The 15,226-nt window shown below is 47.2% G+C and overlaps 1 protein-coding gene across 2 annotated transcripts in view; it reads right to left on the reverse strand.

Annotated features, from left to right (window-relative positions):
• Window positions 1–10,415: 10,415 nt before the first annotated feature.
• LOC141094047 (serine/threonine-protein kinase SBK1-like) overlaps window positions 10,416–15,226 on the reverse strand; it is a 30,781-nt gene continuing 25,970 nt past the window's right edge. For both annotated transcript variants that reach the window (XM_073579757.1, XM_073579756.1), the window contains exons 2-4: window positions 13,079–13,316; window positions 12,664–12,866; window positions 10,416–12,401 (exon numbers count right to left, since the gene is read on the reverse strand). In XM_073579757.1, the coding sequence (XP_073435858.1) occupies window positions 11,646–12,401; window positions 12,664–12,866; window positions 13,079–13,250 (1,131 nt within the window). In that variant the 5' untranslated portion in view covers window positions 13,251–13,316 and the 3' untranslated portion in view covers window positions 10,416–11,645. The remainder of the gene's footprint in view (window positions 12,402–12,663; window positions 12,867–13,078; window positions 13,317–15,226) is intronic.

Consider the following 15,226-nt stretch of genomic DNA (forward strand, 5'->3'; position numbering starts at 1 on the left):
ACCATGGCGCCGTGTGAGGAGAGGACTCAGGGGCCGCACCATGGCGCCATGTGAGGAGAGGACTGAGGGGCCGCACCATGGCGCCGTGTGAGGAGAGGACTGAGGGGCCGCACCATGGCGCCATGTGAGGAGAGGACTGAGGAGCCGCACCATGGAGCCGTGTGAGGAGAGGGCTGAGGAGCCGCACCATGGCGCCATGTGAGGAGAGGACTGAGGGGGCCGCACCATGGAGCCGTGTGAGGAGAGGACTGAGGAGCCGCACCATGGAGCCGTGTGAGGAGAGGACTGAGGGGCCGCACCATGGCGCCGTGAGGAGAGGACTGAGGGGCCGCACCATGGAGCCGTGTGAGGAGGGGGCCACACCATGGCGCCGTGTGAGGAGAGGACTGAGGGGCCGCACCATGGCGCCGCTTGAGGAGAGGACTGAGGGGGCCGCACCATGGCGCCGCGTGAGGAGAGGACTGAGGGGCCGCACCATGGCGCCGCGTGAGGAGAGGACTGAGGGGCCGCACCATGGCGCCGCGTGAGCAGAGGACTGAGGGGCCGCACCATGGCGCCGCGTGAGGAGAGGACTGGGGCTGCACCATGGCGCCGCGTGAGGAGAGGACTGAGGGGCCGCACCATGGCGCCGCGTGAGGAGAGGACTGAGGGGCCGCACCATGGCGCCGCGTGAGGAGAGGACTGAGGGGCCGCACCATGGTGCCTTTTGAGGAGAGGACTGAGGAGCCGCACCGTGTGAGGAGAGGACTGAGGAGCCGCACCATGGAGCCGTGTGAGGAGAGGGCTGAGGAGCCGCACCATGGCGCCGTGTGAGGAGAGGACTGAGGGGCCGCACCATGGCGCCGTGTGAGGAGAAGGCTGAGGAGCCGCACCGTGTGAGGAGAGGGCTGAGGAGCCGCACCATGGAGCCGTGAGAGGGCTGAGGGGGCCGCACCATGGCGCCATGTGAGGAGAGGACTGAGGAGCCGCACCGTGTGAGGAGAGGGCTGAGGAGCCGCACCATGGCGCCGTGTGAGGAGAGGACTGAGGGGCCGCACCATGGAGCCGTGTGAGGAGAGGACTGAGGAGCCGCACCATGGAGTCGTGTGAGGAGAGGGCTGAGGAGCCGCACCATGGCGCCGTGTGAGGAGAGGACTGAGGGGCCGCACCATGGCGCCGCGTGAGGAGAGGACTGAGGGGCCGCACCATGGCGCCGCGTGAGGAGAGGACCGAGGGGCCGCACCATGGCGCCGCGTGAGGAGATGACCGAGGGGCCGCACCATGGCGCCGCGTGAGGAGAGGACTGAGGGGCCGCACCATGGCGCCTTTTGAGGGGAGGACTGAGGAGCCGCACCATGGAGCCGTGTGAGGAGAGGACTGAGGAGCCGCACCATGGAGCCGTGTGAGGAGAGGGCTGAGGGGGCCGCACCATGGCGCCATCTGAGGAGCCGCACCGTGTGAGGAGAGGGCTGAGGAGCCGCACCATGGCGCCGTGTGAGGAGAGGACTCGGGCCGCACCATGGCGCCATGTGAGGAGAGGACTGAGGGGCCGCACCATGGAGCCGTGTGAGGAGAGGGCTGAGGAGCCGCACCATGGCGCCGTGTGAGGAGAGGACTGAGGGGGCCGCACCATGGCGCCGCGTGAGGAGAGGACCGAGGGGCCGCACCATGGCGCCGCGTGAGGAGAGGACTGAGGGGCCGCACCATGGCGCCTTTTGAGGGGAGGACTGAGGAGCCGCACCATGGCGCCTTTTGAGGGGAGGACTGAGGAGTCGCACCGTGAGGAGAGGACTGTGGAGCCGCACTATGGAGCCGTGTGAGGAGAGGACTGAGGAGCCGCACCATGGAGCCGTGTGAGGAGAGGACTGAGGACTTTTTTGGCGGATCCGTTTTTTTTTTTAAAAAATTGGCAGATCTTGACTGACGGGAAAAAACTGATGTGTGAAACAGGCCTTACCAGTGTATTCTTGTGTTGATCCCTGTGAGGATAATTATTGTTAGCTGGGTATATGTGTGTGTGTGTGTGTGTGTGTTACATCTCCAGTTCATCCCGTCTCCCGTCTCGTCACTGCATCCCATGTACCTGTGACTACTACATTTGGCGTAGTCAGTAGGATGCAGTCTCCGAGCGCGGGCGGAGGTGCCGCAGACCAAGGAAGGGCCTTGGACTCGACAGGCAACGATGGCCCCCAATCCAGTAATTCATATTTCCCATCGGAGGCACTTGTGATGAGAGTGAGACTCTTCTTCCTTCATCAACCATGGTATCATGCCCCTTGGACTAATTTTTGGAGACACTATGGCTATGCCTGGACACTGGGCACGGCCACCTCTATGCTAGTAGTCCTAGCTGCTTCATCATTGTTAGGCCCTTCAGACCTGCCTTGCTTCCTTCATCAACCATGATACAGCCCCTAGGACTAATGCTGTGAAGACACTATGTCTATGCCTACACATTGGGCAGTGGCACAACAAGGACAGTAGTCCAAGCTTTATAATTGTGAATCCCCTGTGATGATGATGATGGGTGGCTTCTTCCTGCGTTAACCATCACACAGCCCCTGGGGCAGATTGCTCTCCTTACATCACTTACACACTTAGCTGTCAGAAGATCGCCTCCATCACTCGCTCTTTCGGCACTGCGTAAGTGGCGCACGAGTCCCGCTCTTCCGGCAAAAAACTACAGGACTTCAAATAGTGTTTGTACATTCTAGTGAAGCAGTGGTGTAAAACCACTCGTGCAGCCCCTGACCAGGTGCCCCCATGTTATATACATTTGTTTATAGCATACATTTTTTTTTTTTTTTTTAACATTTGCACATTTTTTAGCCTTTTCCCCAGCCCCCAGACCGCTTTGTAGGGTCCAGCAGACAATTACTCTCATTTTCCATTGACTATCATTGGACTTGCTACTTGTACCGAATACCCGAGTATTAAGGTATACTCGGTACGAGTATAGCGAGTCCGAATACTTCACTACTCGCTCATCCCTAGCTATGTACCGTCATGATACTGTACTGCAGCGGCACTTTTGGGTAATGTGCAATGTATATATTTTTTGCACTGATCCAGGTATTGCACCTTTCTTGTTGGCGCGCTGGGTGCCCTAATTCCCGGGATCCGATGGGCGTCTTTTGGTCTCCCATGCGCGCATTGGAATTCCTTCCTCTGCGCGCGTGCTGTGCGATCTGACGTCCTTTCTGCATCTGCCGGGACCTGCGGCGTCCAGTGCGTATGTGCCGCCTCCACCATCACTATTGGCCCAGCCTGTACCATATGACCTGGTCACATTGTGTTATATGGTCCTTCCAGATACTATGTATGTGTTCCCCTTAATAAAGCGGTGCATCTAGCACGCAAAACGCGCGTCGGGGGGGCGTTCCATACCCGGCCCGGGGCTGTCTGCAGTATACTCCATACTTTGGTGAGTTTCTTGCCTTTTGGTCCTTTACTTATTATGAACAGTTTTTGTCCATGCTCTATCTCTATTATGGATCGCTGCTTGGAGCTCTCCCACATGCATGAAGCAAGTTAGGCACTAGCATTCTTACTTAACCATGTTTTCACGCTGTTTTTATGCATGATGGGGCACTGCTACCTTCCTGTGGCTTATCTGGATTATCTTGCTATGGTTTTGTGATGTTTATATTTATTATTATTCTATATAATGTACTATTTGATAATGAATTGTTAAATAAAGTGATGCATTTTATCATATCCACCTAGTTGCTCTTTTTCCTCCTCATACACGTCTCTAATGAGGGGTATTTCTTTTCCCTGGTGTGGGACTATTGGTATTTTACCAATTGGCGCCGTTCATGCCACTGGGGTTTTTTGTGTATATAGGTTCCGAAGGGTTTGTAGCAAGATTATAAATTATACCCTTCCTGGTAACCTATTTCTGGGGTCCAACTTCTCATATCTCCACCGCTCCTGAGAATAGGAAGCCCAGTTTGAATGGAGTCGAGGTCCAGCGTGCAGACATCCAACCATTGTTCATAGGACTGCCGGAGATGGCAGATCCCCGTTCTCGGGATCAATGATTGTTACAGTGGATATACAACCAACAATAAAAAAAAAAAAAATCACAGAAAAACAAACAGCCTTACCAACACTATGGACTAAAATTCTTGGACAACCCCTTTAACGTAAAATTAGCTAAATGCGATTGTACAGATTCAGCCTCTTTGGGGATGGGGGGGCTGGTAGTCTCTCAGCCATGTTACCAATGTACCTTTTGGGTTCAGAGGTATCTCTTATCCTAACCATTTACCCTCCTTATTGCTGTGATCATTACCGATCAGAGTATTTAGGTGGTTTGAAAAAAGGTACAGGCTCCTTCTGTCACCCCATTCGTACCAATGAATACCAAAGCATTAGATGAGCGATCAGAAGATCACATTATGCAGGAGAAATAAAGTTAAAGAAAATGGTTCACCCGGCAAAAAATTAAATATTCATTTTATTTAGCAATGGTGGTGAAAAAAAAAAACATTGTTGGCATCAGTTCAGTTGTAACGAACCATACGGTAAAAGTAGCATGTTGTTTAAACTGTGTGAATATTAATAAAAAATGAAACAACGTTGGAATTGAATCTCACCCACCATTAAAAAGTTAATTGATTATCTTTCTTGACACCAAAATGGTGGTTATTAAATGTGACCGTGCAAAAGACAAGTTCTCATGTGGCTGAATTGTGGGAAAAATAAAATTCTCCTGAAGAAGCTGCCCCCTGCCTTGACATGCCCCCTGAAGAAGCTAGGCGAAACGTGTGCGTTGCGGCAGAAGGCGGCAGCTTTGTGTGTTATAATACCTTTCCATTGTAGCTGCGAGGATCTGTGTGTTCTGGAACCTTTCTATGATAGCTGTGAGGCTCCCTGTTCTGATACCTTTCTATCATACCTGCAAGGATCTGTGTGTTCTGATACCTTTCTATCATACCTGCAAGGATCTGTGTGTTCTGATACCTTTCTATCATAGCTGTGAGGCTCTGTGTGTTCTGATACCTTTCTATCATAGCTGTGAGGATCTGTGTGTTCTGATACCTTTCTATCATAGCTGTGAGGATCTGTGTGTTCTGATACCTTTCTATCATAGCTGTGAGGCTCTGTGTGTTCTGATATCTTTCTATTGTAGCTGCGAGTCTATGTGTGTTCTGGAAGCTTTCCATGATAGCTGTGAGGCTCCCTGTTCTGATACCTTTATCATACCTGCAAGGATCTGTGTATTCTGATACCTTTCTATCATACCTGCAAGGATCTGTGTGTTCTGATACCTTTCTATCGTAGCTGTGAGGCTCTGTGTGTTCTGATATCTTTCTATTGTAGCTGCGAGGATCTGCGTGTTCTGATACCTTTCTATTGTAGCTGTGAGACTCTGTGTTCTGATACCTTTATCATAGCTGCGAGGCTCTGTGTGTTCTGATACCTTTCTATTGTAGCTGTGAGGCTCTGTGTATTCACATGCCCCTTTCTATCATACTTGCGAGGCTCTGTGTGTTCTGATACCTTTCTATCATAGCTGTGAGGCTCTGTGTGTTCTGATACCTTTCTATTGTAGCTGAGAGGCTCTGTGTGTTCACATGCCTTTCTATCATACTTGTGAGACTCTGTGTTCTTATACCTTTCTATTGTAGCTGTGAGGCTCTGTGTGTTCACATGCCTTTCTATCATACTTGTGAGGCTCTGTGTGTTCACATGCCTTTCTATTGTAGCTGTGAGGCTCTGTGTGTTCTGATACCTTTCTATCATAGTTGTGAGGCTCTGTGCTTTCTGATACCTTTCTATCATAGCTGCGAGGTTCTGTGTGTTCTGATACCTTTCTATTGTAGCTGTGAGGCTCTGTGTATTCACATGCCTTTCTATCATACTTGTGAGGCTCTGTGTGTTCACATGTCTTTCTATCATACCTGTGAGGCCCTGTGTGTTCCGATATCTTTCTATTGTAGCTGCGAGGCTATGTGTGTTCTGGAAGCTTTCCATGATAGCTGTGAGGCTCCCTGTTCTGATACATGTATCATACCTGCAAGGATCTGTGTATTCTGATACCTTTCTATCGTAGCTGTGAGGCTCTGTGTGTTCTGATATCTTTCTATTGTAGCTGCGAGGACCTGCGTGTTCTGATACCTTGCTATCGTAGCTGTGAGGCTCTGTGTTCTGATACTTTTCTATCATAGCTGTGAGGCTCTGTGTATTCTGATACCTTTCTCTCGTAGCTGCGAGGCTCTGTGTGTTCTGATACCTTTCTATCATAGCTGTGAGGCTCTGTGTGTTCTGATACCTTTCTATCATAGCTGTGAGGCTCTGTGTGTTCTGATACCTTTCTATCATAGCTGCGAGGCTCTGTGTGTTCTGATATCTTTCTATTGTAACTGCGAGGATCTGTGTGTTATGATACCCTTCTGTCGTAGGTGCCAGGATCTGTGTGTTCTGATACCTTTCTGTTGTAGCTGTGAGGCTCTGTGGTCTGATACCTTTCTATCATAGCTGTGAGGCTCCGTGTGTTCTGATATCTTTCTATTGTAGCTGCAAGGATCTGTGTGTTCTGATACCTTTCTAACCGTAGCTGTGAGGCTCTGTGTTCTGATACTTTTCTATCATAGCTGAGAGGCTCTGTGTTCTGATACCTTTCTATCATAGCTGCGAGGCTCTGTGTGTTCTGATATCTTTCTATTGTTGCTGCGAGGATCTGTGTGTTCTGATACCCTTCTATCGTAGCTGCAAGGATCTTGGTGTTCTGATACCTTTCTATTGTAGCTGTGAGACTCTGTGTTCTGATACCTTTATCATAGCTGCGAGGCTCTGTGTGTTCTGATACCTTTCTATTGTAGCTGTGAGGCTCTGTGTATTCACATGCCCCTTTCTATCATACTTGCGAGGCTCTGTGTGTTCTGATACCTTTCTATCATAGCTGTGAGGCTCTGTGTGTTCTGATACCTTTCTATTGTAGCTGAGAGGATCTGTGTGTTCACATGCCTTTCTATCATACTTGTGAGACTGTGTGTTCTTATACCTTTCTATTGTAGCTGCGAGGCTCTTTGTGTTCTGATACCTTTCTATTGTAGCTGCGAGGCTCTGCGTGTTCACATGCCTTTCTATTGTAGCTGTGAGGCTCTGTGTGTTCTGATACCTTTCTATCATAGTTGTGAGGCTCTGTGCTTTCTGATACCTTTCTATCATAGCTGCGAGGTTCTGTGTGTTCTGATACCTTTCTATTGTAGCTGTGAGGCTCTGTGTATTCACATGCCTTTCTATCATACTTGTGAGGCTCTGTGTGTTCACATGTCTTTCTATCATACCTGTGAGGCCCTGTGTGTTCTGATATCTTTCTATTGTAGCTGCGAGGCTATGTGTGTTCTGGAAGCTTTCCATGATAGCTGTGAGGCTCCCTGTTCTGATACATGTATCATACCTGCAAGGATCTGTGTATTCTGATACCTTTCTATCGTAGCTGTGAGGCTCTGTGTGTTCTGATATCTTTCTATTGTAGCTGCGAGGACCTGCGTGTTCTGATACCTTGCTATCGTAGTTGTGAGGCTCTGTGTTCTGATACTTTTCTATCATAGCTGTGAGGCTCTGTGTATTCTGATACCTTTCTCTCCTTTCTATCATAGCTGTGAGGCTCTGTGTGTTCTGATACCTTTCTATCATAGCTGTGAGGCTCTGTGTGTTCTGATACCTTTCTATCATAGCTGCGAGGCTCTGTGTGTTCTGATATCTTTCTATTGTAACTGCGAGGATCTGTGTGTTATGATACCCTTCTGTCGTAGGTGCCAGGATCTGTGTGTTCTGATACCTTTCTGTTGTAGCTGTGAGGCTCTGTGGTCTGATACCTTTCTATCATAGCTGTGAGGCTCCGTGTGTTCTGATATCTTTCTATTGTAGCTGCAAGGATCTGTGTGTTCTGATACCTTTCTAACCGTAGCTGTGAGGCTCTGTGTTCTGATACTTTTCTATCATAGCTGTGAGACTCTGTGTGTTCTGATACCTTTCTATTGTAGCTGCGAGGCTCTGTGTGTTCTGATACTTTTCTATCATAGCTGCAAGGCTCTGTGTTCTGATACCTTTCTATCATAGCTGTGAGGCTCTTTGTGTTCTGATACCTTTCTATCATAGCTGTGAGGCTCTTTGTGTTCTGATACCTTTCTATCATAGCTGTGAGACTCTGTGTTCTGATACCTTTCTATCATAGCTGTGAGGCTCTGTGTGTTCTGATACCTTTCTATCATAGCTGTGAGGCTCTGTGTGTTCAAATACCTTTCTATTGTAGCTGCGAGGATCTGTGTGTTCAGATACCTTTCTATCGTAGTTGCGAGGATCTGTGTGTTCAGATACCTTTCTATCGTAGCTGCGAGGATCTGTGTGATCTGATACCTTTCTATCATAGCTGTGAGGCTCTGTGTGTTCTTATACCTTTCTATCGTAGCTGTGAGGCTCTTTGTGTTCTGATACCTTTCTATCATAGCTGTGAGGCTCTGTGTGTTCTGATACCTTTCTATCATAGCTGCGAGGCTCTGTGTGTTCTGATACCTTTCTATCATAGCTGTGAGGCTCTGTGTGTTCTGATACCTTTCTATCGTAGCTGCGAGGCTCTGTGTGTTCTGATACCTTTCTATCATAGCTGTGAGGCTCTGTGTGTTCTGATATCTTTCTATTGTAGCTGCGAGGATCTGTGTATTCTGATACCCTTCTGTCGTAGCTGCGAGGCTCTGTGTGTTCTGATACCTTTCTATTGTAGCTGTGAGGCTCTGTGTATTCACATGCCCCTTTCTATCATACTTGCGAGGCTCTGTGTGTTCTGATACCTTTCTATTGTAGCTGTGAGGCTCTGTGTTCTGATACCTTTATCATAGCTGCGAGGCTCTGTGTGTTCTGATACCTTTCTATTGTAGCTGTGAGGCTCTGTGTATTCACATGCCCCTTTCTATCATACTTGCGAGGCTCTGTGTGTTCTGATACCTTTCTATCATAGCTGTGAGGCTCTGTGTGTTCTGATACCTTTCTATTGTAGCTGAGAGGCTCTGTGTGTTCACATGCCTTTCTATCATACTTGTGAGACTCTGTGTGTTCTTATACCTTTCTATTGTAGCTGCGAGGTTCTTTGTGTTCTGATACCTTTCTATTGTAGCTGCGAGGCTCTGTGTGTTCACATGCCTTTCTATCATACTTGCGAGGCTCTGTGTATTCTGATACCTTTCTATTGTAGCTGAGAGGCTCTGTGTTCACATGCCTTTCTATTGTAGCTGTGAGGCTCTGTGTATTCTGATACCTTTCTATTGTAGCTGAGAGGCTCTGTGTTCACATGCCTTTCTATTGTAGCTGTGAGGCTCTGTGTATTCTGATACCTTTCTATTGTAGCTGAGAGGCTCTGTGTTCACATGCCTTTCTATCATAGCTGTGAGGCTCTGTGCTTTCTGATACCTTTCTATTATAGCTGCGAGGTTCTGTGTATTCACATGCCTTTCTATCATACTTGTGAGGCTCTGTGTATTCACATGCCTTTCTATCATAGCTGTGAGGCTCTGTGTGTTCAAATACCTTTCTATTGTAGCTGCGAAGATCTGTGTGTTCAGATACCTTTCTATCATAGCTGCGAGGATCTGTGTGATCTGATACCTTTCTATCGTAGCTGTGAGGCTCTGTGCTCTGATACCTTTCTATCATAGCTGCGAGGCTCTGTGTTCTGATACCTTTCAGTTATAGCTAGCAGTACATTTGGAGTACAGTTAGGCTACGTTCACACGTAGAGGAACTCTCGCAGAAATTACCGCGAGAATTCCGAATTCCATTCCGCGGGAAAATCGCATTTTAAATTCCCACGATTTTCCCGCGGAAAAACTAGCATTTTGCAAGCATAATTGGTGCACAGCCACAAGCGGAAGGTAAGCAGAACAATGCATTCCTATGGGTGCGTGATCGCCGCGATTCCGCTAAATTAATGAGCATGCTGCGTTTTTTACCGCGAAGCGATTCCGCCGCGGTAAAAACCGCAGGATTTGCACAGCATTGCGGAATCCCATAGGAATGCATGGGATGCTTATTTTTCGCAGCAAAATCGCGCAGTTAAAACCACCGCGGAAACGCGAAAAAAACGCCACGTGTGAACTCAGCCTTACTGTTCTATGGGATCTGACAGGACATTCTCAACACGCATTCCCCATACATCATTGAGGCTTGGTGTCCATGTCCCTGAGACAGGTACACTGGTTCTCCTTCCTGGGCTCATTTTTGGTTGGGAATAACCACTGTGACTGGGCGAACCCCAGAAGGCCTGCCATATACCAGAAACTTCCTCCCATATACTGTAGGAGGTGCTCTGACGAGCTGAATTATGTTAAGAGTACTGAATAACACTTTTTAACTCTTAGGTTTGCCCATATTTCTTAAGACATCAAGGTAAAGAAGGACATTACAATAAAATGTCAGACAGTAGAAAGTTCTCATTTTTAAGTATCATTTATTTAATGTTTTTTTCTTACGTTTGTTTTGTGAGTTTATTTTTTTTTTCTATATAGTTTTTGCAGTTCATATTATTACACAGTGGATTTTTTTTTTTTTTTCCAAGCTCACTCAATATTAAAAAAAGCTGAACATGGCGTTGTCTCATTCACACTAATATTGCCTTTTTTAAGTTGTAAAAGTTTACCACTTACTGAACCAAAAAAGCATAAAATGACACACAGAGTTGTATGACCACTACATAAAATAAATAATATAATACACAGGATCGGTCAGCGCTAAGATGATCGTTACTACAACAATACACATAGGTAACATTAATTTTCTTGGCTCATGGCTGCAATGGAATACCTGTAATGTTCTGCAATGTTGGCTTTCACAGAAGGAGCACTTTTTGGACTCATGACATAAAACTCGTAAGATTCACCCTCAAGATGCAAATTGTTTGAACGTCATTGTAAAAATAAAAGAAAAAAAATCTTGATATGGGAAGAAAAAATTCTGGAAGAATCTCCAGGGGGATGGATAGTGATGGCAGTATGTACGTTATGTGACTACTGCGGTCAGTGATTGGCAGCAACGGTTACGTCATCAATATAGCAATGTAAATACAAACCAGCTGAGGACCATGGACATGTCAAGGATTTCAGTGGTGAGTATGGGCATAGTTATCATTTCCAGCATCCCCATCAATCTTTCAGCTAACATTCACTTCAATGGTTCTGTCATAAATGTATGAGCTGGGGGACTACCCCTTTACGTTGGACCTTACGACTGATGAGCCACGAGCTGGGGGACTACCCCTTTACGTTGGACCTTACGACTGGTGAGCCATGAACTGGAGGACTACCCCTTTACTTTGGACCTTACGACTGGTGAGCCATGAGCTGGGGGACTACCCCTTTACGTTGGACCTTACAACTGGTGAGCCATGAGCTGGGGGACTACCGCTTTACGTTGGACCTTACGACTGGTGAGCCATGAACTGGAGGACTACCCCTTTACATTGGACCTTACGACTGGTGAGCCATGAGCTGGAGGACTACCCCTTTATGTTGGACCTTACGACTGGTGAGCCATGAGCTGGGGGACTACCCCTTTACGTTGGACCTTACGACTGGTGAGCCATATGATGTCTGCTAGTTCATGGCATCAGTCCAAAAGAAGATTGCTCCGTCTGCATATAGTACACGATGATGAGTAGCATTTCATACACATATCTCGATCGGCGCTGACACCAAGATACTATTTGCGTCACTCTCTTTCGGGACATCCTCGTAGCTGCTGCACGAAGAAAAGGATAAACTGGGGCTGGTGTCGCTTTTCTCGCTATCCAGAGTATTACCATTGAGATAAGGAAGACCTTGCGGCTTGATGTTTACGAAGACATCGTTGTTGTTGTTTTTGGCCTCCGTAGGATGAGATTCTTCCTTGGTCACCAGCCAAGTTTTGCCAAAATACCAGAGGATATCCTTAATGGAGCATCTTTTCTCTGGCTCGATGGAAAGCAATTTGCTAAACATTTTAAGGGCATGAGAGGTGAATCTCCGCCACTGCGATGGTACGTTGGCGTTTTTGTATTTTTGCCACTGATAAAATTCATAGTAAAAGGAGTCCGAATGCAACGCTTTCTCCCAGGGGAAGTTCCCCGTCATCATGCAGAACAGTAGGACCCCGAACGCCCACACGTCGATACTGTAATCCACCAGAAATCCACTGTGCTTTGAAGTTTCACAAAGTTCCGGAGCGGTGTAAGGGATGGTTCCGCTCACTCGCTTCTCTGTAGTTCCGGCAATCCTGGTCATGCCGAAATCAGAGAGTTTAATTTTGCGACATTCTTTGTCAAAAATGAGAATATTTTCCGGTTTGATATCGCGGTGGACAAGTTTTTGGTTATGGAGATAATCCAGAGCTAATGCTACTTGGTAGATGCAACGTTTGGTTGTATGTTCAGAAAGACCGACCTAAAATTGCACAAAAATATGGAGTAAGAAAAAAAAGAAAAAAATCAGCAGGCGTTCCCATGCTTACACAGCAGTGGCTGGACATACTGGTCACCAGGAAGGAGACAGACTCCAAAGGGACCAGATAAGTGCCAGTATAGGAGCTGCAGGAGATTGTGGAGGATGAATTTATCATTTTTTTATATTTTTTTTTCCAGTTTGGACCCTTTAAAAATGGTTCCCCATGCAAACTCCCCCCAGCCATTAACCACATGACATGTACCTGAGGAGGGATGATATCAAACAGGTCTCCCGCTACAGCATATTCTTGTGCAAACACATAGAATTCATCCGTCTCAAACGCAATGTCGTACATGCCAATAATGTACGGACAGGCTGACAGGTAGCGGGAAATGCAATATTCCTGCAGAAAGCTCTTTTGTTTTGTCGTTTTCTTCCTTAAAAATTTTAGAGCCATCTTTGTACCTAAAGAATTAAACAGAGATATCAATGAAAATAACTAGCTCTGATAAGTGGTGCTACAGACACCGTTTTCTTTCTTCTGGAGAAGGGCGAATTTGTCTGACACTGGCCCATCATGTGGATTGGTCTAATGACACTAAACGTTGGCTTCCTCTTAACTTGGGTTACAACCAATGAGTCACAAAGCCATTCTTTTTTTTTAACCTATGACTCACCTCTGGCTTTATGGATCACCAGATTGACTCTTCCGTATGTCCCTTTCCCAAGCTCCCTAATGACCTCATATTGTTTTGTGATGTCTACTTTCTCCATCGTCTTCGCTGTCAATATCTGTAGTTCTTCAAGGATGTCCACTGCTCCTCGGGACAGTAGTGATGTGACACTCATGGTTATTCTCTGCGTGAGGTAATTTAGTCACCAGAAATGTTTCACTTTCATTAGATCCACGTAGAACTAGAAATAAATTGCAAAAATTTAAGTAGTAAAAATCATTTCTATAAGTCCAGTAAAGATCATCATCATCAACTATCATATTGTCATCATTAATCATCACGCTTGCCCCTCAGTCATTATATTGACTTATCATTTTTGCCAATCCTTCATCATCATCATCCAACATTTTCTCAGTGTAATGATGTGTTGGATGCATTACATTACACAGATTGGTATTATACAGTGCCTTAGTCGTAGTCTTTGGCATAGCAGAGTGCTTTAGCTGTAGTTTTTGACTATTTTGCAGCACCTGTTAAGCTAAAGTCCTAGCTTAAATGCGCATTTAGACAATCAGATGAAAACAGATCGTCTGTATACTGCCAACGGCTATATATATATAATTATTATTTATTTACATAGCATCACTGATTCCATGGTGCGGTACATGAGAAGGGGTTACATACAAATTACAGATATCACTGACAGTAAACTAACAATGACAGACTGATACAGAGGGGAGAGAGGACCCTGCCCTTTCGGGCTTACATGCTACAGGATGGTGGGGAAGGAGACAGTAGGTTGGTGGGCTGCAGCAGTTTCGGTGTTGGTTGAGGTGATATCACCGGTAGTGGTGAGAGAGAAGTAGGTAGCGGGGTCATTGCAGGCTGTAAGCTTTCTTGAAGAGGTGGGTTTTCAGGTTCCGTCTGAAGCATCCAAATGTGGTTGATAGTCGGACTTGTTGGGGCAAAGAATTCCAGAGAATAGGGGCTATTCGGGAGAAGTCTTGGAGGTGGTTGGGTGAGGAGCGAATAAGTGTGGAGGAGAGAAGGAGGTCTTGGGAGGACCGGAGATTATGTGAGGGAAGGTATCGGGAGATTAGTTCAGAGACATATGGAGGAGACAGGTTATAGGTGGCCTTGTAGGTCAGTATTAGTAATGTGAACTGGATACGCTGAGGGAATGGGAGCCAGTGAAGAGATTTGCAGAGGGGAGAAGCGTACGAGTAGCGAGGAGAGAGATGAATTAGTCGGGCGGCAGAGTTAAGGATGGACTGGAGAGGTGCGAGGGTGTTAGCAGGGAGACCACAGAAAAGGATGTTGCAGTAGTCGAGGCGGGAGATGATGAGGGCATGCACAAGCATTTTAGTAGATTGAGGGTTGAGGAAAGGACGGATTCTGGAAATATTTTTCAGCTGGAGGCAAAAGGAGGTGGAGAGAGCTTGGATGTGCGGTTTGAAGGACAGGGCAGAGTCAAAGGTTACTCCGAGGCAGCGGACTTCTGGTACTGGGGAATGTGTGATATCATTAATTGTTATAGCTAGGTCGGGTAAGGAAGATCTGTGAGATGGAGGAAAGATGATGAGTTCAGATTTGTCTACATTGAGTTTGAGGAAGCGAGAGGAGAAGAAAGAGGATATGGCTGATAGACACTCTGGGATTCTGGACAGCAGAGAGGTGACGTCATATATAATCGTCTTATCATGTCTGTCTGTCTGTCTGCAACCGAAATCCCAGGTCGCTGATTGGCCACGGCCAGCCGTGACCAATCAGCGACAGGCGCAGTCCAGAATTCGGAGGATGCACACCACCGCTACCATCAGGAGTTCAACGACGCTAGCCGCTGATCTCCTGACAGTTGCAGCGGCTCATTTCCTGGGAGTGAGAGCAGGGTTGTCACAGATCATGCTTACCCTCCCTGGCACGGTCTCTGCAGCCCCGTTTCTCCATGATATCCCTTCCTGCCTTCAGTGGTCATGTGGTACTGCTCATTAAACTCATGAATATGCGCATATTAATGAGTAATGAGCGGTATCACGTGACCGCTGAAGGAAGGAAGGGAGATCATGGAGAAACGGGGCTGCAGAGACCACGCTAGAAGGGCGTAGGTTAGCAAACTTCACCTGTCCCCCGGTCCATCGCTGCTCACTCACC

Source organism: Dendrobates tinctorius, unplaced genomic scaffold, assembly GCF_039654945.1.
Source record: "Dendrobates tinctorius isolate UK_male_01 unplaced genomic scaffold, ASM3965494v1 ptg000063l, whole genome shotgun sequence".
Lineage (NCBI taxonomy): Eukaryota > Metazoa > Chordata > Amphibia > Anura > Dendrobatidae > Dendrobates > Dendrobates tinctorius.